Source organism: Pituophis catenifer, unplaced genomic scaffold, assembly GCF_029215685.1.
Source record: "Pituophis catenifer annectens isolate HBS135680 unplaced genomic scaffold, rPitCat1.0.hap2 SCAF_3, whole genome shotgun sequence".
In the NCBI taxonomy this organism is placed as follows: Eukaryota; Metazoa; Chordata; class Lepidosauria; order Squamata; family Colubridae; genus Pituophis; species Pituophis catenifer.
This window is the reverse complement of record NW_027256883.1, coordinates 97,876,112-97,904,054: the sequence shown is the minus strand read 5'-3', so window position 1 is coordinate 97,904,054 and position 27,943 is coordinate 97,876,112. Positions and strand designations below refer to the sequence as shown.

The window sequence follows — 27,943 nt, the reverse complement described above, 5'->3', positions numbered from 1 at the left end:
AACACCGTTTGTCACCGCGTTTTGGGGATCCCTTCAGGGGCACGGGTCCTGGAGAGCCCCGCGGACAATAGAGAGAGTCAGGTGAGTGAGAAAGTGAAGTGCAAACACTTCTCGCAAAAACCGGGCGGCTCTGTCAAACCAACGCGTGTGAAGTCAGCCTTTCAATGGCTGACCCGAAGCTGTGGTAGCTGACAACCAGACGGGAAGCAAGGAAGATCGGAGGCTGCAGTGTCGTGATTGAACCGTATCCTCCCTGCCTGCGTGAGAGTGAACATCAGGAAGGGGCCGGTGGAGTCGGGCGAGAAGGGCTTAAACGGAAAAGAGCGGCGACGGAGAGTGGAGTGTGAAGAACAGTTTGAAAGATCACGGAGCTCGACAAGCCGGCGTAGAGAACAAGAAATCGAGGACGCTAAATTACCTGCGCAAGAAGAGGATCGGTGGGCATAGGGAGTAAGGAAGCTAAAAGAACCCAGAAGAATTCCTTTCTCTATTTGCTGGTTAAAGCAGAAAGGTGAACTAAGTTGGAGATTGGACTTTATCTAATTGTGCCAGAGAACAGGAAGTGCAGCCATTGAAGAAGTCTGACAGAGCAAACTGAAAGGGACAGGCACAGAGACGATCTAGCTTCGAGGCTTACCATAGAGTTTTGACAGTGGCAAAGCAAACGTGGGAAGAAGAAAGGACTAGAGGAGACTGATGGCTGAGTGAGAAAGAATACCACCCCTTTGCTTTTGGAAAAATATTGCTTGCCCCCAACTAAAACCTGGATTCTTTTCCCCCCCTTTTCCCTCCTTTTTTTTGAAAAATCCTTCTTTAATATTTTGATTCTCTGCATATTAACGCTGTTATTAACAAGAAGAGTAGATCTCTATATTAATTAATTGTTTATATATAAGATACATTCTTATAGAGTTTATTAGCTTTATACCTATCTATTTACCTATTTATTCAACTATTTAATTGCATTGACTATATTTATTTACATTTACCTATACAAATACTATTTCCATGTATTGATATATTGTTATATTAGAACTACAATAATCACATATATTAACTTATTGGTAATCAGAAGTATAGAAATTTGAATTAATAACCCTCTCTAAGTGGTAACTTAGACATAAGAATTTTAGTTATAGATCATAGATTTACCTAGGAGTTATTGAGTTATTGTGATTTGAACTACTAGGCTTTGAATCAACTACAAATAAATAGAAACAAGCTCCTATTAATTAATTACTACTTAATATACCAATTAACTATTATTAGAATTATATAATTATAAGTTATAAATTAACTTTTGTTATTCACCTAAGACATTGATTGGATGTGATGTAGATTGATAAATTGATATTGATTGTTAAGTTTATTTAAGAGAGTGATTGGAAGTGATATAGGTTGATAAATAGATATTGATTGATAAAAAATTTCCCCCCCATATTTTGAAGAAGTATAAAAAAAAAAAAACTGCCAGTGTATGAAAATCTGGAGAAATATCGAGAAAATAATTAGAGAACAAAAAATAATTTTGAAAGAAATGACGAGCATGTCATCAACGATCCTGAAAACAGGGAAGAAGACCCCCTCAAACCCCACCATATCCATGACCTCCCCAGCTACTCAAAAATCAACGGAAGGATTACAAAAAACGGACAAGGCCATAGCAACACCAACACTACTAACAGTACAATCAACATTGACACTAATCCAAGAAACGATGATGGCCATGCAGGAAAAAATGTCCAATAACCACACTGAACTAAAAACAGATATCCACCAACTGGATCAGAAGATGAATGAGATTCAAGTCTCAATTTCAAACAACGAGCAAAGGATCCAGAAGGCGGAGCAAAAAATAGAACAAAATGAGAAGAAACTGGACATGGTAGATCAGACGTTGACGATGCAAAATAAGGAATTAGAAGATTCATTAATACAATTAGAGATGGACAGGGCGTCGTTCTACTTGCGCTTCCAAAATGTGGAAGAAGATAAAGATGAGGATTTAGGAGAGAAGATGGCGGAACTAATTGCAGAAGTACTCCAACAAGACAAACGCGAGATTATTAGAGAATTGGACGACGTCTATAGAGTCCAAACAAACTATGCGAGGAGGAATAGGCTCCCCAGAGAAGTCCACATTAGATTCGCAAGAAAAAAAAGTAAAAGACATCTTATACAATATGGCGAGGGATGGACAAATAACATACAGAGGAAAAGAAGTGATAATACTAAAACAGATTCCGAGAAGAGTGAGGGAGGTGAGAAAAGGCTACAGATTTTTGGCTGTGCAATTAAACAAAAGAAATATACTATTTAGATGGCTCCTGCCAGAGGGGATGTTAATCTCCTGGCAGGGGAGAAAAATAAAAATAGATAGCTTGAGCACAGCACAAGACTTTCTCGATCAGTTAAGGGGTGCAGAAGAAGAACAAAGTAGTAAGGAGGAAACAGAGGCGACAAATCTAGAAGAGGAAGAAACCACGGAGGAGAAGAAGACCGAAGAAGAAGCCAAGGAGAAAAAAACAAGACCAGTAAGAGCCGTAAGACTAAACAAGAACTAAAACCGAGCAAGGAAAACAGGAATGAAGGATCTGAAACTAATCTCAGTAAATGTCAATGGTCTAAACGATAGTAAAAAAAGGAAATTAACACTTACAAAGCTAGTAAAACAAAATATGGATATAATCTGCCTACAGGAGGTCCATATAAAAAAGGATGAGGGCAAATGTCTGGAGTATAAAAAATATGGTAAACTATTTACCTCATTAGCAGAAAAAAGAAAGAGAGGGGTAGCAATTTATGTTAAAAAAGGAATTGAGGCAGAATTGAAATATAATGATACAAAGGGCAGAATACTTATGGTTGAAGTTATGATAGAAAACTCTAAAATGTTACTAGTGGGTATTTATGCTCCAAATAAAAAACAAGGAAAATTCTTTCAAAAGCTATGTGAACAATTAGGGAATATGGAATACAATGAAATTTGCATGATAGGTGATTTTAACGGAATTGTTGATCCAGATAAAGACTATAAAAGCAACAAAATGAACAAAAACAAAAGGGTGACTTTACCAAAAGCTTTCTTTGATTTGGCGGAGGAAATAAACTTAATCGACATATGGCGAACTCTGCACCCAAGCGAAAGACAATTTACATTCTATTCAAACTCGCAACAGTCATGGTCGAGATTAGATATGGCTTGGGTTACCAGGACGCTGGGGTTAGAAATAGAGACGGCAGAAATTAGCCCAAACATCTGGGCAGACCATAATCCCCTGGAAATAAAATGGAGAAATGTAAAGAGGAAAAAACAACAGAGATGGAGGTTCAACACAAAACTATTATGTGACAAAGAGTGTATAGAAAAATTGAAAGGAGAAATAAAGACTTTCTTTGGAGAAAATGAGAACCAAGGGACACCCCGTGAAATAGTATGGGACACAATGAAGGCCTACCTGAGAGGGGTAATAATATCCTACACTGCATATAAAAACAAATTAAAAAGAAAATCCAGGGAAGATCTTATCAAACATCTAGATGAAGCAGAAAGGAAACTCCAGAAAACGCCTGGAGACACTGTAGCAAAAGAAAATTGGATGGTGTGGAGACATAAATTAAACATTCTAGATCAAGAAGAGTTAGCCCAAAAAATAAAAAGAACAAAACAGCACTACTTTGAGAATGCAAATAAATCGGGCAGGTGGCTGGCCTATAAATTAAAAAAGGAAAATGAAAAAGGGACAATCCAGATATTAGAAGATGCGGAGGGAAATCTCTTAAATAAAGAAGAAGATAAATTAGAAATAGCGAGAAAGTACTTTGAATCCCTATACAAAGAAGAGGAGACCTCGGAGGAAAAAATAGATCAATACTTGGCAAAGGCGGAGCTCCCGCAAATAACGCAGGAAGAGAAGGATATGCTAAACGCTAAGATAACAACCGAAGAATTCAAAAAAGCCCTTTCCAAACTCAAAAACAATAAATCACCTGGCCCAGACGGATTCCCAGGAGAAATATATAAAAAATTGGAAGAAATTCTACAACCCAAATTAATGGAAATTTTTAATGAGGTCTTGATGGGCTCAAAAATTCCTGACTCATGGAGGGAAGCTCACGTTACACTGCTGCCGAAAGAAGGTGCCGACCCAAAAAAAATTCAAAATTATAGACCGATCTCGCTTCTAAACACGGATTATAAATTGTTTATGTGTATAATGGCAGAAAGAACCAAAAAAATATTAAATAATTGGATTCATAAAGACCAAAATGGATTTCTCCCGGGACGACAAATTAGGGACAATTTGAGAATTGTACTAGATACACTAGAATACTATGAAGAACACCCAGAAAAGCAGTTGGCCTTAGTCTTTTTGGATGCCCAAAAGGCATTCGACAACCTAAATTGGAATTTTATGACCAAGCAAATTAAAATAATGGGATTTGGGCAAAACTTTGAAAAAATGATAAAAACTATCTATGACAATCAGAGGGCGAGCATTCTAGTAAATGGAGACAGGACAAGAATTTTTCAAATTAAGAAAGGAGTAAGGCAAGGCTGTCCCCTGTCACCGTTATTATTCATCTTGGCTCTGGAGGTTCTGCTACGAAACATTAGAAACAACGAGGAAATTAAAGGCCTAAGAATTAGAAAAGAGATTTATAAAACGCAAGCCTTTGCAGACGACGTGGCGCTAATATTAGAGGATCCATTAATATCTGGACAAAAAATATTAGAGGAATTGAGTAAATATGGAGAGGTGGCAGGCTTTAAATTGAACAAATCTAAAACTAAAATACTTACCAAGAATGTAACTGAGACGCAAAAGAAAGAGATAGAAGAAACTTTGGGCCTACAAGTTGTCCCAAAAATAAAATATTTAGGAATTTGGCTAACCAAAAGGTGTACATCCCTAAAAGAAGACAATTATACACCATTAATTAATAAATTAAAACAAGATTTGGATAGATGGAAAAAGATTAAATTATCACTTATAGGCAAAATTGCGGCAATTAAGATGAACATCCTCCCCAAGATCTTATTTTTATATCAAAATTTACCAGTAATTCTAGAGAAAAAATTCTTTGCAGATTTAAATAAGACTGTTAGGGAATTTGTTTGGGAGGGAAAAAAATCAAGGATCTCACTTAAAATCCTACAGGAAAAAAGGAATGTGGGAGGACTTGGACTCCCAAATTGGGAAATGTATTACAGAGTAGCAAAGTTGATATGGATAAAGGATTGGATCACCTTGGAGAATAAGAGAATCTTAGTGCTAGAAGGACACGACCTACAGAAAGGGTGGCATGCATATCTATGGGACAAAGACAATAAAAAGAAAACCTATTTCCACAGGCATAAAATTAGGGACTCCTTAATACAAACGTGGGTGGGGATTAGGCAGAGATATTATTCAAAAGTCCCAAACTGGCTTTCCACGGCAGAGGCAATGATCTACTCCAATAGGTGGGGAATGGAGAGATTGTGCAGATATAAAGATATCATTGATGGAGGGGGAAACATTAAATCAAATGAAGCTCTGAGAGACCAAGGTATAATTTTAGATTGGTGGACTTACCTGCAAATAAAATCAAGATACCAGAAAGACAAAGATGAATATGGCTTAGAATTAGGATATAATGGATTAGACAAAATTTTGATGGGACCAGGGAAAAAAACGTTGGCCAAGCTGTACAATTATTTATTAGATGAAGACAGAGATGAGGATATAATTAGAAACCAATTGAGAGCATGGGAGAGAAATATTGGACACAGTTTGAACTTTAATGAATGGGAAGAAGCTTGGAATAAAAATTATAAATTAACTAGAGCAGCCACGTATAAGGAAAATCATTACAAAATGCTTCATAGGTGGCATTTAGCACCTGCAAGACTCGCAAAGATGTTCCCCAATGCGCAGCCAAATTGTTGGAAATATGGCCATGGTCATGGCACCTTCTTTCATATGTGGTGGACATGCCCCGAAGCAAAAAGGTACTGGAGCAAAATTCGGAGATGGCTGAAAGATATACTTAAAGAAGAAATCGATTTGAATCCAGAAATATTTCTCCTGGGAATGGTAAAGAAAGGGTATGGAAAGGAAAAAGTCCACCTCCTAATACACATAACTACAGCTGCCAGACTAGCATACGCTCAATACTGGAAAAAGAAAGACCTACCACCAGATGACCTTACAATTAATAAAATATTAGAGTGTGCAGAGATAAGTAAATTAACACACGAGATAAATGATGATGAAAATTCCGATTATGATACTGTGTGGGGAAGATGGTACGAATGGATAAATGATAGAATTAAGGAAGGAATAAAAGGTGCAGAAATTAATTAGAAATGTATAGTATAAATGACACCAGACATTTACTCATGTATATATGTATAAACACTGCGAATCCGATGTCAAACAGAATTGTTACTATATTTTACTTGTGTAAAAAAATCAATAAAATTGTATTAAAAAAAAAAAAAGAGTGTTAAGGTATTTGAAACACAGCTTAGATTTTTGCCTATTATTAGAGCCCAACAATGTTAATGAGCCTATTCTCACTTGTTACGCTGATGCTGACTGGGCAGGCGACACTAAAAGCAGGAAGAGTACTTCCGGCTATATATTCTTTCTTAACAATTGTCCAGTCTACTGGTATACTGGAAAACAAGATCTAGTAGCTACATCAACTACTGAGGCAGAGTATATATGCTTGTCAAAAGCCTCTAATAATCTCATATGGTTCAATGATCTATTAACCAATGTTTGGAAAAGTCCTTCACTACCATTTATTATACATGAAGACAACAAGGCTGCTATAGAGATATCCAGAGCAGATGCCGTTGGTCAGAGATCTAGGCATATAGATATCAAATACAAACATGTAAGACAATTATCTCAAAATGGATTTATTAAAGCTATTCACTGTGAAACCACAGAACAAATAGCTGATATATTGACTAAACCTTTACAAACAAAACAACATAAATATTTAACTTCAAAACTGCATGTTTTATATTGTCCTGAATCTGAATCTGTATGTAATTATTGCTGTATGTCAAATCGGCATTTAGAGGGGGATTTGTCATGGATAAATGCCTTATTCTCAAATGAAAGAGACATATGCTCATAGAGTACTAAGGGTTAATTTATTCTTCCTTCCTTAATGTATTCCTCTGTAACCACTCCTACCTCCTAATCCCGCCTCAATGATATAAAAGGGGATGCACACTCCTCCTACTTGCTTCTATCTACAATTACTCAATGAATATAGAATGCCTCCTGTAAATAAACATTGCTTTGTTTGAATAATATAATTCTGAATTCTTTATTGAGTCCGATCCTCAAATTACGGCAACAGTAAAGAAGAAAAAGAAGAATATGTAAAATATGAAGGGAAACCATTGTTGCTTCCTTTGGTCTTTGATTTTCTGGAGAGGATAGACTAAGTCATGACTTGGAATAATTCCCACATAACGTTCTGCTCAGATGAGCCCTGAAATAATATCTTCATATTTTTCCTGATGAACAAATTATCAGGAGAATCAGTATAATGTAGTAATCATGATGTTGAACTGGGCAACTGTAGGGCAGCCATTCTCTCTCAGTCCAACCTACTTCACAGGATAATTGAGGGGAAAATTGGGGGAGAACCATTTTGAGTTGTGAATAAGAAGTGGGACCTTAGTCTCACAAATAAACAAGCTTGAGTTTATTTTCTGTTCTTATGCAGGACCTTCAATCTGCTGTGGTTAGATGTGTGCCAACAGAGACACTTATCCCAAGTCCAGTGACTTCATTCTCCAAGAGGTAGGCTTGTAAATGCAAGCCCCTTAATGTGAGGTGCTAGGTACAGGTAGTCCTCGACTTACAGCCACAATTGAGCCCCAAATTTCCATTGCTAAGCAAGACAGTCATTAAGTGAATTTTGCCCCATTTGATGCCCTTTTTTGCCACAGTTGTTAAGTAAATCACTGCAGTTGTTAAGTTAATAACATGGTTGTTAAATGAATCAGGCTTCCCCACTGACTTTGCTTGTCAGAAGGTTGCAAGAATGATCACATGACCCTGGGACATTGCAACTGTCATAAATACATTCAGTTACCGAAGCAACTGAATTTCAATCACATGACTGTAGGGATGCTGCAATAAAAGGTAAGTGACTAATTGTGTCTGGGGTGGGAAGGAGGGTGTGGGGCTCAGTGGGATGGGAAAGCAGTCCCAAGGTCTATGGAGATCCAGTAGGGTGGAAAAGCAGACCCAAGGCTTGTGGGGACCTTGAGGGGTGGGAAGTGGTGTAGAGAGATGGAGAGGCCTTGTGAGGACCAGGGCAGTTCACGAGTGAGCTGGGGAGGTGCTGTAGTGAAGGCCTAGGCTTGTGCTAGGTCTCCCAGGATCTCCTCCACCTTTGAAGCACCACATGCTCTGCTTAACGACCCACATGGTCACTTAACAGGGAGTAGGAATGAGGGTCATTAACTGAGGCAATCATATGGGTGCCTCACTTAATGACATCACTATGTGGCTGTAATGGGCAGGCTCCATTTTGGTCATAAGTAGAGGATTACCTGTATTCATATAGAAGTTTACTGCTGTTCTAGATCAAAGAGAAAACATTTCAGCTACAAGATCTGTCTGTTCCCTGCAATAAATATTCAGCCACATCCAGTACCATTTGGAATCAAATAGAATGGTATGCTAAATACAGGTAGTCCTTGACATACAGTAGTTCATTTAGTGACAGTTTTAAGTTATGACAGCACTGAAAAAAGTGACTTGACCATTTTTCACACTTATGACTGTTGCAGCATCCCATGGCCATGTGATCAAAATTCCTGATCAAAATTCAGATGCTTGGCAACTGATTCATATTTATGACAATTGCAGTGTCCTGGGGTCATATGATCACCTTTTGAGATGTTCTGGCAAGTAAAGTCAACAGTAATTTGCCTCTCATTTCTGAGAATGAACAGAAACTTGTCTTATTTATCTGAGAATTCCTGTATTGCCACTTTGGTTGTTTCCCCTGTTGCAGGACATCACTGGCCTGGCACAAGGAGGATCTTCATCAGGGAAATCCAGAACCTGGCTCCAAGGTACAGTCTGGGGTAGTGTGGGACATTAAGTCATTCAGCTCAGCTGCTGAATGGATAAATAGAATGAGTTTAGTATTGTCCTTTTAAAATGTCATGGAAGAGGATAAAGAAATACTTAATAAAGAAATAACGATGACAGAATTAAGGATGGTAATATCAAAACTTAAAAAGAACAAATCCCCAGGCCCAGATGGACTTCCAGGGGAATTTTATAAAAATTCGGATTTGGGAGAAATTTTGTTACCAAAGTTATTAGAAATTTATAATGAGGCCCTAACAGAATCCAAAATTCCAGAATCATGGAGAGAGGCGTATATTACTCTCCTCCAAAAAGAAGGAGAAGACCCAAAATTAATTAAAAATTACAGACCGATCTTCCTCCTGAATACGGACTACAAAATCTATATGGGTATTTTAGCAGGAAGGCTAAAAAATAATTTTGAATAAATTAATACACAGTGACCAAAATGGATTCCTCCCTGGGAGGCAAATCAGGAATAATACAAGGATGATAATAGACATATTGGAATACTATGAGGAACACCCGAACAAAGAAATGGCATTGGTCTTTGTCGACGCCCAAAAGGCATTCGACAATCTTAATTGGCAATTTATGAAACAACAAATTATCCAAATGGAATTCGGATCAAATTTTGTCAATACGATATCCACAATCTATCAAAAACAAAAGGCTAACATATTACTGAATGGAGAATTAACTAAGGCTTTTCAAATTAGAAAAGGGGTCCGACAAGGGTGCCCTCTATCCCCACTTCTATTTATCTTAGCACTAGAAGTATTCTTGAGAAAGATTAGGAACAATAATGAAATAAAGGGTCTGACAATCAGAAAAGAGATATATAAGACACAGGCATTTGCAGATGATGTGGTATTAATCATGGAAGAACCACTAGAATCAGGCACTAAAATTCTGGAAGAATTGGGCAATTACGGGGAGGTAGCAGGCCTTAAATTAAATAAATCCAAAACTAAATTATTAACAAAAAATATGACGGAGGTAAGGAAAAAAGTACTGGAAGAATCAATGGAGATCCAAACCGCCAAGAAGGTAAAATACCTGGGGGTCTGGATTTCATCAAGGTGCTTGGCCCTCAGAGAGGATAATTATTTACCATTGATTAGAAATATTAAACAGGATCTGGAAAAGTGGGGAAGACTACAGATATCATTATTAGGCAGAATCACGGCAATAAAAATGAGCATATTACCCAAGTTATTGTATCTATTCCGAACGGTCCCTGTTAAATTAGATAAAAAATTCTTTCTGGAGCTCAATAGCATCATCAGGAAATTTATTTGGGAGGGAAAGAAACCAAGGATAGCAATTAGGAATTTACAGGACAAGAAGGAAAGAGGGGGTTTCGGATTACCTAAATGGGAGTTATATCAAAAAGCTGCAAACCTAGTATGGCTGAAAGAACGGGCAACCCTGAGAAATAAAAGACTGTTAACTTTAGAAGGGTATGATCTCCAGAAGGGTTGGCATGCATATCTCTGGGATACTGGGAAGAAGATAAAAACTTACTTCCATAGACATAAAATAAGGGAGATCTTGATACAAATATGGGGAGAGATGAGACAGAAGCACTATAGGAAAATTCCGAGATGGCTTTCCACCATGGAGGCTATAATATATCCAAATGTATTAGAAATGGGTAAAACGGTCAGATACAATGAATTATTAGATGGGGGAGGGAACCTTAAAACAAGGGAAGAATTGATGGAACAAGGTATTTCTATAGACTGGTGGCCATATAACCAAATTAAATCCAGATATAAAAAAGATAAGGAGGAATTTGGCATTGAAATGAGCATAAATGGATTTGACAAGATATGGATGGGTACGGACGACAAAATTCTAGCTAAATTATATAATTACTTATTGGAGTACAATATGGCAGAGGAAGTAGTTAAAGAACCGATGTTAGCATGGGCCAAAAATATAGGACAGAATATAAATCTGAATGAATGGGATTCCATATGGAATAATAACCTTAAAATGACAAAGGCGATGGCTTATAAGGAAAATCAATACAAACTGTTTTATAGATGGCATATGGCCCCAGCTAGGATAGCGAAGATCTACTCCAATTCGAGCCCTAAATGTTGGAAATGTGACCATCAGCAGGGTACTTTTTATCATTGCTGGTGGACATGTAATCAGGCACAAAAATTCTGGAGGATGATATGGATGTGGATTAGAGAAATAATAAAAGAAAATTTTGATTTCGACCCAAAAGTTTTTCTCCTGGGAATTTTGAAAACTGAATATGTAAAAAAGAAAAAGTATTTAATTATACATATTCTGACAGCCGCTAGAATTTCCTTTGCCCAGTATTGGAAAGAAAAACAAATACCACCTCAAGAACATGTTATTGGAAAAATATTGGAGTGCGCCGAAATGAACAAATTGACTTCAGAAATTAATGACAGAGAAGATTCAGAATTTTATAGCGTGTGGGACATGTGGTACGAATGGATGGGGGAAAGAAATAAAGAAGGTAATAGAGATTAAATATTAACTAATTAACAAAATCTATATGAATAGTACTATATTTAGTCTTAGAGAGTTGAGCACTATTATCTTTAAGTGTTTTGAAATTAAATCTAGCTTCAAGAAACAATATCAATAAAAGACAAGTAATAATGCATGTAGATGTATATATGTATATAATTGCACCAATGAACCGAAAATGTACCGATTGTATTACTATATGTTATAATAAAAATCAAATTTAAAAATAAAATAAAATAAAATAAAATGTCATGGATTTGCCCTTCTTTGAACTTGCCAAGGACAACCTAATCTTTATAAATGTCTATGGAGATTCTCAGTCATCCAGGTCATGTTTATCCCAAAGATGCTTTTTTCAAGAGGCAAGTAGACTTTCTAGTTTTTCTTTAAAGACGTTTCGTTTCTCATCCAAGAAGCTTCTTCAGCTGTGATTGGATGGTGGGAAATGGAAGGATTTATATTCTTTGCAGACAGCTGGACATTTGCATTCTTTTAGCAGGTTGTTAAGGTCGCCTGGAGGTTTATCTGTGTCATCAGGGTCACCTGAGTGGTGCAAATTGGTATGGAGCCTTCTTGGAACTGTTGAAAGGATTGTGTTGTAGATTGGAAATAGATGATGTCGTATTCCTCCCCCTCTGTTGAGAGAGGGCTGTTCAGTTTTGACATAGGTGGCCTCTTTAACCCCTCTTTTAAAGCAATCCTCTCTGTCCAAAATATGGAATTTGTTGTCTTCAAAAGAGTGGCCTGTGTCCTTTAAATGCAGATGGACTGCTGAATCTAGTCCTGGTGGGTTTGTTCTCTTATGTTGTGCCATGCATATATGAAGTGGTTGTTTCGTTTCCCCAGGGTACAGATCTGGACATGGCTCACTGCATTGTACTGCATATACCACGTTGCTCAATTTGTGTCTGGGTGTTTTATCCTTGGGGTGGACAATCTTCTGCCTTAGTGTATTCTTGGGTTTGAAATGTGCACATACGTAATAATGGTGGGTTGCCCCCAGTTCGCACCGGTTCTATAGAACCAGTATTAACACTGGCAGGAGGCTCCGCCCACCGACCCCGATGTCATCAGAAAAGCACGAAGCAAGCATCCGTGCACGGCCCCATTGCAAACTGGTAGTAAAGGTAAGTAGAACCCACCCCTGCCTGCAATGTATGGAATGACAATGTGCTTCATTTATTGTTCTTGTCATTGTCTGTTACAGAGGAGCTCCTGTAGGGTCTTTTTTGAGATTTAATGAAGACCCACTTGGGATAGCCACATGTTCTGAGCGCTTCCTTGATGTGTTTACGTTCTTTTTCTTTCCCATCGTTGCTAGTAGGCAGGCCTTCAGCTCAGTGATGTAAGATTCTGATGACTGCCAATTTGTGCTCCAGTGAGTGGTGGAATTCAAAATGTAAATATTGATCTGTTTGAGTGGGTTTTCTGTAAACTTCAGCATTAAGGCTTCTGTCTTCCTTGATGTGTCACCACTCAGGTGACCCTGATGACACAGATAAACCTCCAGGTGACCTTAACGACCTGCTAAAAGAATACAAATGTCCAGCTATCAGCAAAGAATATAAATCCTTCCATTTCCCACCATCCAGTCACAGCTGAAGAAGCTTCTTAGATGAGAAGCGAAACGTCTTCAAAGAAAAAACAGAAAGTCCAGTTGCCTCTTGAAAAAAGCACATGGGACTAATCTTTATAAGCACAAGGAACTCTCATTTTAAAGGAGCAAGATTATATCACCCTTTTGTATTGCTCTGCTAATGGAATATCAATTCTATACTCTATAGTGCATCCTTAATATCCTTTACAGCATACTCAGGTCAGTATTGTACATGACCAATCAAATGTAGGTCAGTGTGATATGTTGCTGGGTAAACTTAGAACTGCAATCTTCTTAACAACTTTTGACAACTTTGTTCATATAAAAGACCATGTAAAGGAGAGAGAGTATAAAATAAACACTGTAATACAAGCTAACAAATTACTAAAAGATGAAAAAATGCTCAAAAGATTTGGTAGAAATCAACAGACTTTACTTTAATGTAAACCACGAGTGTAAACCACGTGACGTTTTATGACTTTTCCCCATTCATGGAGCTAGGGTGGGCGTGACCTGTGCGAGACACATCCAGCCCACGGGCCACCAGTTTGATATAAAGTATATAAAAATGTAAAGTACATAAAGAAGTTGGAAGTATTTATTTTATTTCACACATTAAAGAAATGCCTTTTCTAAAATGAAGATTGTTACAGTACAGGTTGTCCTCGTTTAGCGACTGTTTAATATAGCAATATTTTGCATTTATGATGGTGATGAAATAGTAACTTTATGACCAAACTTCACATTTATGACATTTGCAGGCTGTTAAATAAAGCAAAGCTGAAGTAAGATCATAAGCGTGTTGGTGACCACCTTTAAAGCGCTCCATGGCTTAGGGCCGGGTTATCTGCGAGACTGCCTTCTGCCGCCAATAGCCTCCCACCGACCGGTTCGCTCGCACAGAGAGGGCCTCCTCAGGGTGCCGTCGGCCAGACAGTGTTGGCTGGCGACCCCCAGGGGGAGAGCCTTCTCTGTGGCAGCACCCGCCCTCTGGAATGACCTACCCCCTGAGATACGCACGATATCAGACCTCCGGACTTTTCGTCGGGCCCTGAAAACACACCTATTCCATCTAGCTGGGCTGGCTTGATCCCATCCTCTCAGTTTTAATTGAATTTGGTTTTAATTGGGTTGTTTTTAATATCTTGGGCCGAAATTATTTAATTGGTTTTTTTTAATTGTTTTTAAATTTTATATGCAATGTTTTATCTTGGCTGTACACCGCCCTGAGTCCCGCAGGAGAAGGGCGATATAGAAATAAAATAATAATAATAATAATAATAATAATAATAATAATAATAATAATAATAATAATAATAACACTTGCGATGTCACTTAGTGACTGCTTCACTAACATTAACAGACTGCTGAGATGCTCTATATCTATCTATCTATCTATCTATCTATCTATCTATCTATCTATCTATCTATCTATCACATTTTCTTTCTCCCCCCCCCCATTACATTTCTGAACTGCCTATCTCCCTTAAAGAAGAACTCTGGGCAGCGTACAGTAGAATAGAAAAACAATATATAGCAATTGCAGACTTATATACTACTTCACAGTGCTTTTCAGCCCTCGCTAAGCAGTTTACAGAGTCAGCATATTGTCTCCAACAATCTAGGTCCACATTTTATTGACCTTGGAAGGATGGAAGGCTGAGTCAACCTTGAGATGATCAGGATTGAACTCCTGACTGAGGGCATAGTTAGCCTGCAAAATTGCATTCTAACATTGTGCCTAAATTTTTATGTATAAAAATTAAAATGTTAAAATTAAAATTTCAAAATTAAATTTTAGAGGGAGGCAAGAATAATTAAACCTTGTTAAAATCAATTAAAAAGGCAATAGGAGGGCTCTCAGGGCACCAACCAACTCCACTGCTTCATGATCCTTTGGGGTCCCCATATAATAGGATACTGAATGAATAACAGAAAACATTAAGGCTTTTCCATTATTTCATTATTACTTAAATAGGGAGAAAAATTGTTTGCTGTTATAAAGACTGGAGATTGGATGGAGTTAGCAATGGATAATACATTGGGGCAGTGGTGAAATGTAAAATTTGTTACTATCGGTTCTGTGGGCGTGGCTTGGTGGTGGGAGGGTAATGTGACGGTGGGTGTGGCCAACTTTTTTTTTTTTACTTTTAAAACCACTTTTTCTACAACCTCTTCAGCCAAAGAGGTTGTAAAAAAATGCTTTTAAAAGGCTCTGACGATCCCAGCTGAGCCGCGTAATCGTCAGAGGCTTTTTTTTTTACTTTTAGAAGCATTTTTTTTAGTCAAAGAAAAAATGCTTTTAAAAGTTAAAAAAAAAAGCCTCTGATGATTGCGCGGCTCAGCTGGGCATGGGGGGTGGACAGGGATTTTTGCTACTGGTTCTCCAAACCACCCGCCGTCATCACTACCGGATCGGGTGATCCAGTCCAAACCAACAGCATTATACCCCTGCATTGGGAGTCTCCAATTTTACACACAGCGGGCTGGAAATTGGATTGGGGAAGCAATTTTTTTCTCTATATAGCTCAGGGGTCCAGTAACATATAAGATTTGTTAAATAGCTGAAAGAGGGTTGGAGAATCATTAGCTATGTTTGATGCCTATTAATGTTCTCTCTCTTTCCCTCTCCCTCTCCCTCTCCCTCTCCCTCTCCCTCTCCCTCTCTCTCCCTCTCTCTCTCCCTCCCTCTCTCCCTCCCTCCCTCCCTCTGTCTTTTCCCAGTGTTTCGTTGTGCGCTCCTTAGGCTGGGTTGAGATTCCTGAGGAGGACTTGGCACCAGGCAAAAGCAGTATTGCAGTAAATAATTGCATCCAGCAACTTTCCCAAAGCAATTGTGACAATTTTGGTCCTGCTGATAGATGGGGTGAGGTGAGTGCCTAAGGTATATAACCCCAGGGGAAATGATCTGCTCCTAAGATATCACCTGTTTTCTTTTGCCAAATTCCACTGTCCCCCATTTGGAATGTAGCCATTAATTTCTTGGACCCAACTATTCTGGGGTTTTCTTTTGTCCCTTGGCCTGGGTGAAGGTTGGCACCAGAGAGTGTTTCCACTCCTGTTTTCAAACATGTTTTTTCTCTTCCATTGTAGTCTGATATCATTACATTTGACTCTAGGGCATGTTGACTTTCCAAATTGAGCTTTATTTTCAGTTTCTATCAATACAAAAAGTGCAGCCTTGAGAACAGAAAATCAACTAGTAAGTTAAACAAAATGGCTTATACCAAGAAGAATCACAGTGGGATATAGCCAGGAAATAAAAACCTATTTGATGTTTTGTTATTTAATCAGCTGAGCAATAAAGTGTGGGCTGGCACAGCCCCTTCTTCAAAAGCATATATGGCAGCAGAGAACAATTTTATGAACAGCTGGGCAGTAGGGGAATTTGACATGGCCAAACTCGCCTCCCCTGAGGCCGTCAATGCAGCCTGCTTCTTAACAGAAAGTTCACCCCGGCAGAAAACCTAGAGTGTATGAATATAACTGTCAGAGAAACAGTTGCAAGTTAGTAGAGTTGGAGATAAGGAAAGTTGGAGATGAAGAAAATATTGGAAGCCATTGGAGTGGCTCAATTGAAAGAAAAAATAAGCAAGAGTTTCCCACTGATCAAAGCCAATTGATCCAAACCCTTGAAAATCCTGAACTAAACTAATCCTGAACTAAATCCTGGTAAGGCTACTTGTAGGGAAATGTGGAAGAAGACCAAAAAAGGGGCCAAACTCAGCAGACCACTAGTTCCCAAGATGCCCTAACCCAACTTTCCATAGACTAAACTAAAACAGACTGGGGAGGAACAGGAATATAAGGGGGAAAGCACCATAATAAAAGTTCCTGCTCAGAAATTAGCTCCTTCTGCTTTTACGTGTCTATCTGAAAAAGTTATGCAAAAAGGAATTTGAAGCACATGAACAGCTTTACAATGAGTGTCATGATAAATGCCTAACTACTATATCTCCCTGATCACCCGGACCTGCAAGGGTTAACTGACCACATATCCCATAATCCCTGTAACCACTCCTTACCTCTTTGCCCCTCCTCCTGGGTACAAAAGGTCCAACCACATGGTCCACAGATTATTCCAGTTGTATACCTGAAAGAGAAAGGTACAAGGTCAGTGACCTCCAGTACCATCAGTTCTATAATAAAGCTATAGAAAAGAATTGGAGTCTGTCTTTGAGTTATTGGGCTAGATCCAGCTTTTATGGTAGCAGAGGTCGGTTGCCCATAACTCCAGACAATGACTGAACCCAACACCTACCCTGAAGAAGCAAACAGAGCACAGACCAGAGCTCTTACCAAGAAGATGGCTGAGAAACTTGCAACCAAAGCCACAGCCATGGAGGAGACAGAAGCTGGAAGCGAGCAGAACTCCAGCCTGGACTCACAATCAGATGAAGAGGGGCCCTCCAAGGAAATCACTGCCCCGGAAGAAGAAACAGCACAGAAAATGAACAAATTCAAACTCTCCATCCTGAAACTGATGGAGGCAAGCAGCGACAAAGAAAACCTCATCGCGGACCTTCAAAACCTCTTCAAGCAACAAGAAGCAGCGATTGAGGCCCCAAAGACCACCGAGAGAGAAAAGCCAGCAAAAAAGGGTAAGCCACCCCAACCCGATGATCCTGAGCTGGCAGAATCCATTTTTGCGCCCCCTTCCTGGTGGCCATCTTGGGACGAGCACCAGCCAATGGGAAGCCAGGATTTGAATCCCTTGGCACGAAAATGCCCGAACCCCGAAACAGACGAGGGGGACTCAGAAAGCGACTACGAAGAAACCACAATCACTCAGAAAAAGACACATACCGATCTCGAGTTGCAAAAGGCAATCGAGACCATCATCGCTGCCCTAGGCTCTGCTTTCGAGCCTCCTGCGGCACTCAATAAATCAAAGAAAAATCCTGGAAAGCACAAGAAGGCCAGGACAACCAACAAAGACCAGGCAACCGAGTCACAGCCAACTAAAAACACCGCGCACACCAACAACTGGCACAAAAGACCGCCCACCTGCAGGAAGAATCAACCGCAGGACTCGAACTCACCACCCGCTACACCAACAACGCGAGGCCCGAGGGAGAAGAGAAGAACCGGCTACTCACCAACGCCACGACATCCACCAGGCCGATCCACGCGACCAGGGACCAGCGACCACGAGGGAGGATTCACCGCCGCCGCCATTACCGCCGAGCCGCTGGGTGCAGGGAATCCTCAACCTACGACCTCCGCTGCTGCCGCGCCGCCGACCCACGAAAGTCCTCGACTTACGACCGCGTCGCCTCCTCACCTTCTGCCCTTCTTCGCCGGGGATCCGGCCATCCAGCAGTGGTGTCCACCTTCAGGAGGAATCTTCGGACCCACCGGGGGCGGGTACAGCCTCCCACCGACAGGCCTAGGCCTAGGCCTGGGAGCTCCAGCAACAGGAACCTCACCTGATGGACTCCAGCGCGGAATGAGTTTCGCGCATGCCCAGTACCTGCCTGTAACAAGAGAAGCAAGTTACATAGATCCAAGCAAGTACAGAATGGCCACAGACATTCCAAAGCCTTATTGTGAGTTCAATCACATTTTGGACCATGGACAGCTCCCCCCAGTAAGTAACCTTACTAACATTTCTGGGGCAAATTATGCCAATTTGCCAAAATTGCAGTTAGATGGGGGTAATGTTATAGAATGGAGTCAACAATTAAGAGTTGCTCTCATGAAAGAGAATGCACTGTTCCTAGCTAACAGACCTCCCAAAAAGCCCTGGTCACTGGAAATTGACTGCATTCATCACAGGGCATTTTGTATCATGTTAACCTCCATTCCATCTGCTATGTATCCATCTATTGAGGACAATCTAACTGTTTATGATGTTATGCAAAAACTATGTAACCTGTTTTATAGCCAGAGCAGAGCCACTACCACTAGACTATCTAGGGAGTTCCACTCCACCAAGCACAAGGCAGGGGTCCCCATGAGTGAGCACATTTTAAAGATGAATGCTGCAAGGGCAGAGCTCATGCAGAGGGGGGAAATCATCACTGAAGAGAGCATGATAAGCATAATCATAAACTCTCTTGATAGCAGTTGGGACAGCTTCATAACTAAATAGCCTCAGCTTGCAATACCTAACACTAGGCACACTGACCAGTCAGCTCGTTGCAGAGGACACTCTGAGGAGGGAACGCCAACTATCCAAAAGGGATCCTAGACCCACGAAGAGGGTGGATTTCCAGGATAGGGCCAGGGATACCTCAGAATGTTATTCTTGTGGGTCAAGGAACCACCTAAAGAGGGATTGCCCCAGGAACCATAGGCACAGGGGACAGCATGATAGTAGAGGGGGAAGGTCACCTGAACGCAGGTACCCAAAGGAAAGAGGGCGAGGGTGGTTACCCAACCCCAGGAAACACCACGAGCGGAGACCACTCCAGGGACAGTAACTCTGGCTCCATGTACGGGATCAGGCACGATGACCCAAATGACAAACATAAGATAGAGAGAAACACATGGCTTCTGGACTCAGGGGCCACAAGTCACACTACTTGTAACCCAGAGCTGCTAGACTCACTCACAGAAGTAGACTCAGAAATAAAGGTGGCAAACCAAAACAAGGTCAAAGTAGTGGGGAAAGGAAACGTACACATCACACAGATAGGGGATTTAAAAGGGGTACTGTACATACCAGAGATTCCCCACAACGTGCTAGCCATCACAAAGCTGACACGGGACACAAACATAGAGATAAAATTTAAAGATGGAAAGGCACACTTGAGCAAGGGAAAGAGATAGGAAAGGTAACCATACACGAGGGACTTCCCTACTTCACACCCAACGCAAGGGAGGAAGAAGGCATTGATACCAACACAAACCACAAAGTAGATGAGTATCCAGAAATAGAGGGGGTGCAGCAAGAGGCAGGATGTGGCCATGAGAAGGCAAACAAGTCTGTATCTATCGGCAAGCCATTGCATGATAACTGCGCCCACCTCCTCCACAGGAGGCTGGGACACATAAGCTTCCCCATTGTAAAGAAAATGACGGAATGTACCGAGGGTCTCAAAGTAAAGAACTGTGAAAACTACTTGGAGTGTTCGGTCTGTAAGCGTTCTAAGATCAAGGTTAAGGCCATCCCCAGGGGATCCAAACGAACCACGGAATACCCCTTCCAATTGGTGCATATGGACTTGGTAGGGCCAATGAAACCCTCTGTAGGGCATAGGAAGCGATTCTTCCTCACGATTGTGGATGACTACACCAGATACGGGTATGTCTACTCCCTCAGACACAAAAACGAAGTGTTCCAAAGGTTTAAAGAATTCCACAGAAGAGTAGATATGCAACATAACATGAGAATAAGGCAGATAATGACAGATAGGGGCTCAGAATTCATGGCCAAAGAATTCACAAGGTGGCTGAGGGAACAGGGCATAGCACATTACACCTCTTCACCTTTCTCCCCCTTTCAAAATGGAGTCTCAGAGAGAAAGAACGGAGTATTGCAAACCATGATGAGATGCACCCTGGAGGATGCTGGGATGGGACAGCATTTCTGGTCAGAGGCATTACACTACGCTAATTACACCCTGAATAGACTGTGGTCAAGCTCTATTAATAAGACACCATACGAGATGCTATACAACAGAAAGCCCAACTTCGCACACTTACACATATTCGGCGCCCCAGCTGATGTCCACATTCCCAGACAATTAAGAAAGAAAGGGGAGAAATTATCAAAAAGACTGAGATTCGTGGGTTACGAACCGGGCACAAAGGGCTACAGATTTGTCGACAACAATAACCGTTTTGTGGTTTCCAGATCAGCCAGTTTCCACGAAAATGCAAACTGGTCGAGGGTACACTCCAACGAAATTCCAACCAATAGGGTCACGTTCGAGCATGGCCAAGAGGAAAGGGAGGTCAGAGAGATCGCAGGGCACAAAGCCAACCATCGCAAAGCGAGCGTCAAAGAGTGGAAAGAAGGGCATCCTTCCCTGAAGATAGATGACCTGACAGACAAAGAGGCAGACAACATGCAGGAAACCGAGCCAGCCCCCAGCAGGCCAATCAGAGAAAGCAGAAACAAGCTACCAAAGAAGCTAGAGGACTACGTTATGGCCATCCACAACACCCATTTCACGCCCAGCTCATATGAGGACATCCTCGGGCTCCCCCAGGAAGAGAAGGAAAAATGGATGTCTGCCATGGAGAAGGAGATGGAGAGCCTAAGGAACCTCCAGGTATACTCACCTGCCCAAATTCCAGAGGACAAAAAACCAATAGGAACCAAATGGGTGTTCAGGGTTAAGACATTAGAGGACAACAAGGCCCTATACAAGGCAAAACTAGTCGCACAGGGTTTCGCCCAAAGATACCCCGAAGACTATACAGACACCTACTCGCCAACCGTCAGGGCGGAGAGCGTCAAAAGTGCCCTGGTGGTGGCCACCATCCTGGGCCTGGAGGTTTTCCAATTCGATGTACAAACAGCATACCTGCACGCCGAGTTGGATAAAGAGATATACGTTAAAGCGCCGCCTGGGTACAACGAGGGTGAGAACCAAACCTGGCTGCTGAACAAAAGCCTGTACGGGCTCAAGCTTTCAGGCAAAAGGTGGTATGACTGCCTAGCCAAGGCTCTTAGATCCATGGGCTTCGAGGCCACCTCAGCCGACAAGTGCTTCTTTACGAAGAGAGAAAACAACACATTCGAAGGTGTGCTCGTTTACGTGGACGACATCTTGTACATCAGCAAACACAAGGACAGATGTGACAAGTTCGCCACTGAACTGGGTAGCCACTTCTCCTTAAAGTCACTTGGAAAGATCGATAGATACCTAGGGGTCCAGGTGATTTATTTATTTATTTATTTATTTGTTTAAATTTCTATACCGCCCTTCTCCAAATAGGACTCAGGGCGGTGCACAGCCTAAGTAAAAACAAAGCATACAAAATTTAAAAAACAGTATTAAAATAATTAGATATTCTGGCCGTAAATTAAAACAACCCAATTTAAAATCAATTTAAAATTTAGCTCAAGCCAGCCCAGCTAGTTGAAATAAATAAGTTTTCAGGGCCCGACGAAAAATCCGGAGGTCTGTTATTATACGTAACTCTGGGGGAAGATTATTCCAGAGGGTGGGCGCCGTCACAGAGAAGGCTCTCCCCCTGGGGGTCGCCAGCCGACATTGTCTGGCGGACGGCACCCTGAGGAGGCCCACTCTGTGCGAGCGTACTGGCCGGTGGGAGGCTATTGGTGGCAGTAGGCGGTCTCGTAAGTACCCCGGCCCTAAGCCATGGAGCGCTTTAAAGGTGGTCACCAACACCTTGAAGCGCACCCGGAAGACCACCGGGAGCCAGTGCAGCTCGCGCAGGAGAGGTATCACATGGGAGCGCCTCGTCGCCCCCATAATCCCCCGCGCGGCTGCGTTCTGGACCAGCTGGAGCCTCCGGGTGCACCCCAGGGGGAGCCCCATGTAGAGAGCGTTGCAGTAGTTCAGGCGGGAAGTGACTAGTGCCTGAGTGACTGTGCGTAGAGAGTCCCGATCTAGAAAGGGGCGCAACTGGCGTATCAGGCGAACCTGATAAAAAGCCCCCCTGGCCACGGCCGTCAAATGGTCTTCTAGAGACAGCCGTGCGTCCAGGAGGACGCCCAAGTTGCGAGCCCTCTCCGTGGGGGCGAGTAATTCGCCCCCAATAGCCAGCGATGGCGTCAGCTGGCTATATCGGGACGCTGGAAGCCACAGCCACTCGGTCTTGGAGGGGTTGAGTCGGAGATGATAAAAGTCGGAGGTGATAAAAACCAACAAGGGTTTCCGCCTCTCCCAGAGAGAAAAGATCATCGAGCTGCTGTCCAAATGCAACATGTCCGAAGCAAAACCCAGCGAGACCCCCATGCAACCTGAGTTCCTGAAGACTATGTACGAGGAATCTGAACCTTTCACAGACAATAAGTTGTACAGATCAACGATAGGGTCACTGCTGTATATATCCAACTGGACCAGGCCCGACATCGCCCTAGTCGTCAATCTGCTGTCCAGGCATGTAAGCAAACCCACGGTAACACACGAACGCCATCAAAAGACTACTTAGATACTTAAAATTCAGTGTGGATGCCCTACTCTGCCTAGAACCAGAAACATCCGAGAAACCAAAGCTAACCTGCTATGCTGACGCTGACTGGGCTGGGGACATAGAGTGCAGAAAAAGCACCTCCGGCTACGTGCTACTACTCAACAATTGCCCCATCCATTGGTACACTGGAAAGCAAAAACTGGTGGCCACATCAACTACGGAAGCAGAATTTGTTTGCCTATCAAAGGCCGCAAACAATTTAGTATGGTTCGATGACCTGCTCTGCAACATCTGGGCTGAACCCTCATACCCAATAGTTATCCACGAAGACAACAAGGCAGCGATAGAGATCTCAAGGGCCGATGCCATAGGTCAGCGGTCTGGGCACATTGACATTAAATACAAACACGTCAGGCAGTTTTCAGAGATAGGTTTCATTAAGGCAGTACACTGTGACACAGAGGAGCAGACAGCAGATATTCTCACTAAACCCCTACCACATAAACAACATGCGTACCTCATGTCAAAAATGTGTGTTTACTTGTAATTCGTGCCTGTGCCTGTGTATTCTCTGTATGTATACAATCACTTCCCCAGGTACCCAGTTAGGCATTTAGAGGGGGTTTTGTCATGATAAATGCCTAACTACTATATCTCCCTGATCACCCGGACCTGCAAGGGTTAACTGACCACATATCCCATAATCCCTGTAACCACTCCTTATCTCTTTGCCCCTCCTCCTGGGTACAAAAGGTCCAACCACATGGTCCACAGATTATTCCAGATGTATACCTGAAAGAGAAAGGTACAAGGTCAGTGACCTCCAGTACCATCAGTTCTATAATAAAGCTACAGAAAAGAATTGGAGTCTGTCTTTGAGTTATTGGGCTAGATCCAGCTTTTAACAATGAGATCCAGTTCCATATACCTAGAGTATGTACTGTTAAATCCTTCTATTTCATTCCAAACTCCTCCCCTCGCCCCCAAACCTTCCCAATTGGTCTAAGCCAATCCCAACAGGGAAGTGATTGGTCCCACCTGAGGAGGAAAATTCAAAAGATTTTGAAGGCAAAGCAACACTGCAATGACAACTGCTGGAATAGGACAAAACACTTGAATAAGCTTGAATAAAAAATGAATGCATTTGTTCCCTCCCCCCCCCTCCATTCAGCGTGTCCAATTTTCAGAAACTGCCTGGACAAGTCCCTGCAGTTTTGTTGTCAAGCTTTTCAGAAGTAGTTTTCCATTGCCTGCTTCCTAGGACTGACCCAAGTGACTAACCCAAGGCAATGCAACCCACTTGTGCCCAAGGCAGGACTTGCAGTCTCCCTGTTTCTAGCCTGGTTACCTTGACCACCACACCAAACTGTCTCTCATTTGTGCCTTCTTCAAAACAAAACAAAAACAAAATAGTGAAAACACAGGTGCTCTATTTTGTTCAAGAGTAGATTACAGTATTAGATTTATATTAGAATGGTTTGGTAATATAATTCTAAATCTAAAGACTCTGTAAATGAACATAGGTAAATTTATGCTGAGAGCTCAGATGTATAAACAGTGTGTTGTCTGGGTATAGTTAGTTTGAACAATAATCATCGTCATAGTAACAATAGCATTCATAACATAGTAATAATCATATAGTAACAATGATATCTCATCATAACATTGATAATAAACATATAGTGCTTACTCATCCATTTGATAAACTATTTTTACAAAATTAGTCATTCTCTTATATTTTTTCAAATCTAACTTCTGTTTCTGCTCGTTAACCATTGATAGAACGAATCCCATATTAAGAAATATTCAGTGTCTTCCTTGTCTTTAATTTTTAGTGTTAATCTATCCATTTCTGCACATTCTGTTTTTTTTTTTATTACATTCTCTTCTGTAGGGATCTCTATGCTCTTCCAGTGTTGTGCAAATACAATTTTAGCCACTGTTAATACCTGTAGTATTAAGTACATATTCCCTTTATTATATTTTTCTGGTATGATACCCAACAGAAATATTTCCAGTTTTAAGTCTATGTGTTCCTTTATCATTTTTTCTTATCCAAATGTGTTTTTTTGTCCAGGTTTTTTTTGCCTTTGGGCACGTCCACCACATGTGGTAATACGAGCCCAGTGTCTGTTATATTTCCAGCACTTAGCAGAGATATCCTTGAACATCTTAGCTAGTCTTGCCGGTGGAAAGTGCCATCTGTAAAACATTTTATATGTTTTCTTTATATGCAGTTGACATTGTTAATTTATAATTCCTCTCCAACTTTTGCCATTTGTCTAATTCTATTGAGTAGCCAAAGTTTTTAGCCCACACTATCATTGTTTCCTTTACTTGTTCTTCTTCCATTCTAATGCTCAGTAAATAGTTGTAAATTTTTTAAATTAACTGTTCATCTGTTCCTGTTAGGATCTGATCTAATTCTGTTAGTTCTTTATAAAAACCATATGTTTTGACATCTTTCTCATATCTTGATTGTATTTGTATATATGGCCACCATGCTAAATCAATCCCTTGAGTATTTAATTCCTGTTTACTTTTAAGTTCCCCTTTCTCATTCAGAATGTCTTTATATCTTATGATTTTTTCCATGTTAACCACATTTGGATGTATCAGTGCCTCCATTGTGGAAAGCCAGACTGGTATTTTTAAATAGCGCTTTTCTCTAATTTTTGCCCATATTAACAATAATGTATGTCTGAAATAGTGTCCTTGGAAGTATCTGTGTATTTTTCCCCCCATACTATAGGAAGGCATGCCACCCAAAATTGCAAGTCATGTCCCTCCAAAATTAATAGTTGTCTATGTCTCAGATTTATCCATTCTTTCAGCCATGTAAGTGCAGATGCCTGGTAATATAACTCCCAATCTGGCAACCCAAAACCTCCTCTCTTTTTAGAATATTGTAGCAATTTCAAACTTATTCTTGCTTTTTTCCCTTGCCAAATGAATTTTGACATTAATCTACTCAGTTCCTCAAAAAAAAAATTTTCCAACTTTATTGGAATTGTTTAACAAGTATCATAATCTCAGCAAAATATTCATTTTAATGGTAGCTATTCTTCCTATCAGTGATAGGAAGATGTTATGTTAAGGAACTTTCCTTTTTAATCTATCATAGGATAGTCCTCCCAGTCTATCCCCATTATTACAGCTTTTGCTAAACATGCCTTAAACAGAGGGATTTTCATTCCTGCACCATTCACACTTCTCGGCCTTCCTTAACAGGGTCAAAACATGGTGATGATTCTCAAGGAGGACACAATGAACTTGGTGGATCCTTTGGATCACAGCCTCATCCACTGCCAGCCCATCATCAATATTCGTGTTTGGGGGGTGGGCTGCAACAAAGGCAGGTGAGTAATGACGGGTGGTTTGGAGAAAGGAGACCTTCTTACTGAAATCAAACTCCAAGGGCAACTTTTCAGTCTACGTGTTGTATCTAGTGAGTTATTAAGCTATAGATGTTGTTGGGTGCAAAAATTTAGGATTACCCACCACCACCCTGACTTTCCCATGGGATCTTTCTACCCTTATCATGTGGGATCACCATTTATTCCCAAGCTATTAACAGGGTAGGTGCTTCAGATACTCTTCATTAACCGTTCTTTTTTCCCCCTACATGCTATGCTTGATCAAGGGACAGGTAAGTTTCCCTCTTCCTCCTGAAGCAAAGCTAGTGCTTGGAGCCCTGCTCTTGCTCATTGGGCTCTCCTCTCCTTGCAGGGATTTTGCTTTCGTGGCCAGTGACAAGGACACGTGTGTGCTGAAGTGCCATGTCTTCCACTGCAATGTGCCTGGCAAGGCTATTGCCAAAGCTCTGCATGAAATGTGCTCCAAGGTATCCCTCCTGACTTGTAGCACAGTTCTTTACATTTATACGTAAACACACACACACAAACACAAATACATCATGTGCATGTGCACCCAGACACACATATGCTACATATGGAAAGGTTGTGGTTCTGAGATGTACTTTTAGTGCAGCATCAAGAGTTTTCAGTACTATAACTAAGTAACAGACGTCACTGATGTTTTCTTCTGCAGGAGTGGGAGACAAAATGAGTATTAAAATAATCTTAGTCTCTTTATATATTTTCCAAATCAATGGAAAATTATTTAAAGGGAGCAAAGATTTGCCAGTCTATCTCTGCATGATAATTCTCTGAAAATTGAAAGATGAAGTTGGGAGGGCAGAAACAAAAAATACTAGAAAGATTTCCCTAAAGATCCCTCTGATATGTTGTGGCTTGGACCACCTCCTCAGATTATACGACTTGGATTATATCATATACAGTCCACTCATGCTTCCTAGTGCATACACACAGAAACAATGGGGAGGGGGCGGGGGAAGCAGAAACACACACATACCAGTATGACACATTACTTCATTACACAGAAGAAGCTAGAGACCGCCCTGTGGCCATGGCTGGAAAAGGGGCCAGAAACAATTCCAGAATATTTGCTTGGCATCTTTTCCCTTCGTTCCTACTTCCCCCCAATCTTACCTGCTACTGTGTCTGTTACAAGCTTTCTGTTGCTATACCTGGCAGCAGTGGGAGAGTTTATTCTTATTTATTTATTTGTTTTATTTATTTATTTGTCAAGTATGTATGAGAAAATAAGTATAAGTATAAACATAACATATAAA

At 41.0% G+C, this 27,943-nt stretch overlaps 1 protein-coding gene across 1 annotated transcript in view; it reads left to right on the top strand.

Moving 5' to 3' along the window:
- APBB3 (amyloid beta precursor protein binding family B member 3) overlaps positions 1–27,943 on the top strand; it is a 103,427-nt gene that overhangs the window by 26,524 nt on the left and 48,960 nt on the right. Inside the window, 5 exon segments of the mRNA XM_070940830.1 lie at positions 7,738–7,814; positions 9,040–9,100; positions 15,958–16,104; positions 26,521–26,648; positions 27,019–27,133. Of these exon segments, the coding sequence (XP_070796931.1) occupies positions 7,738–7,814; positions 9,040–9,100; positions 15,958–16,104; positions 26,521–26,648; positions 27,019–27,133 (528 nt within the window).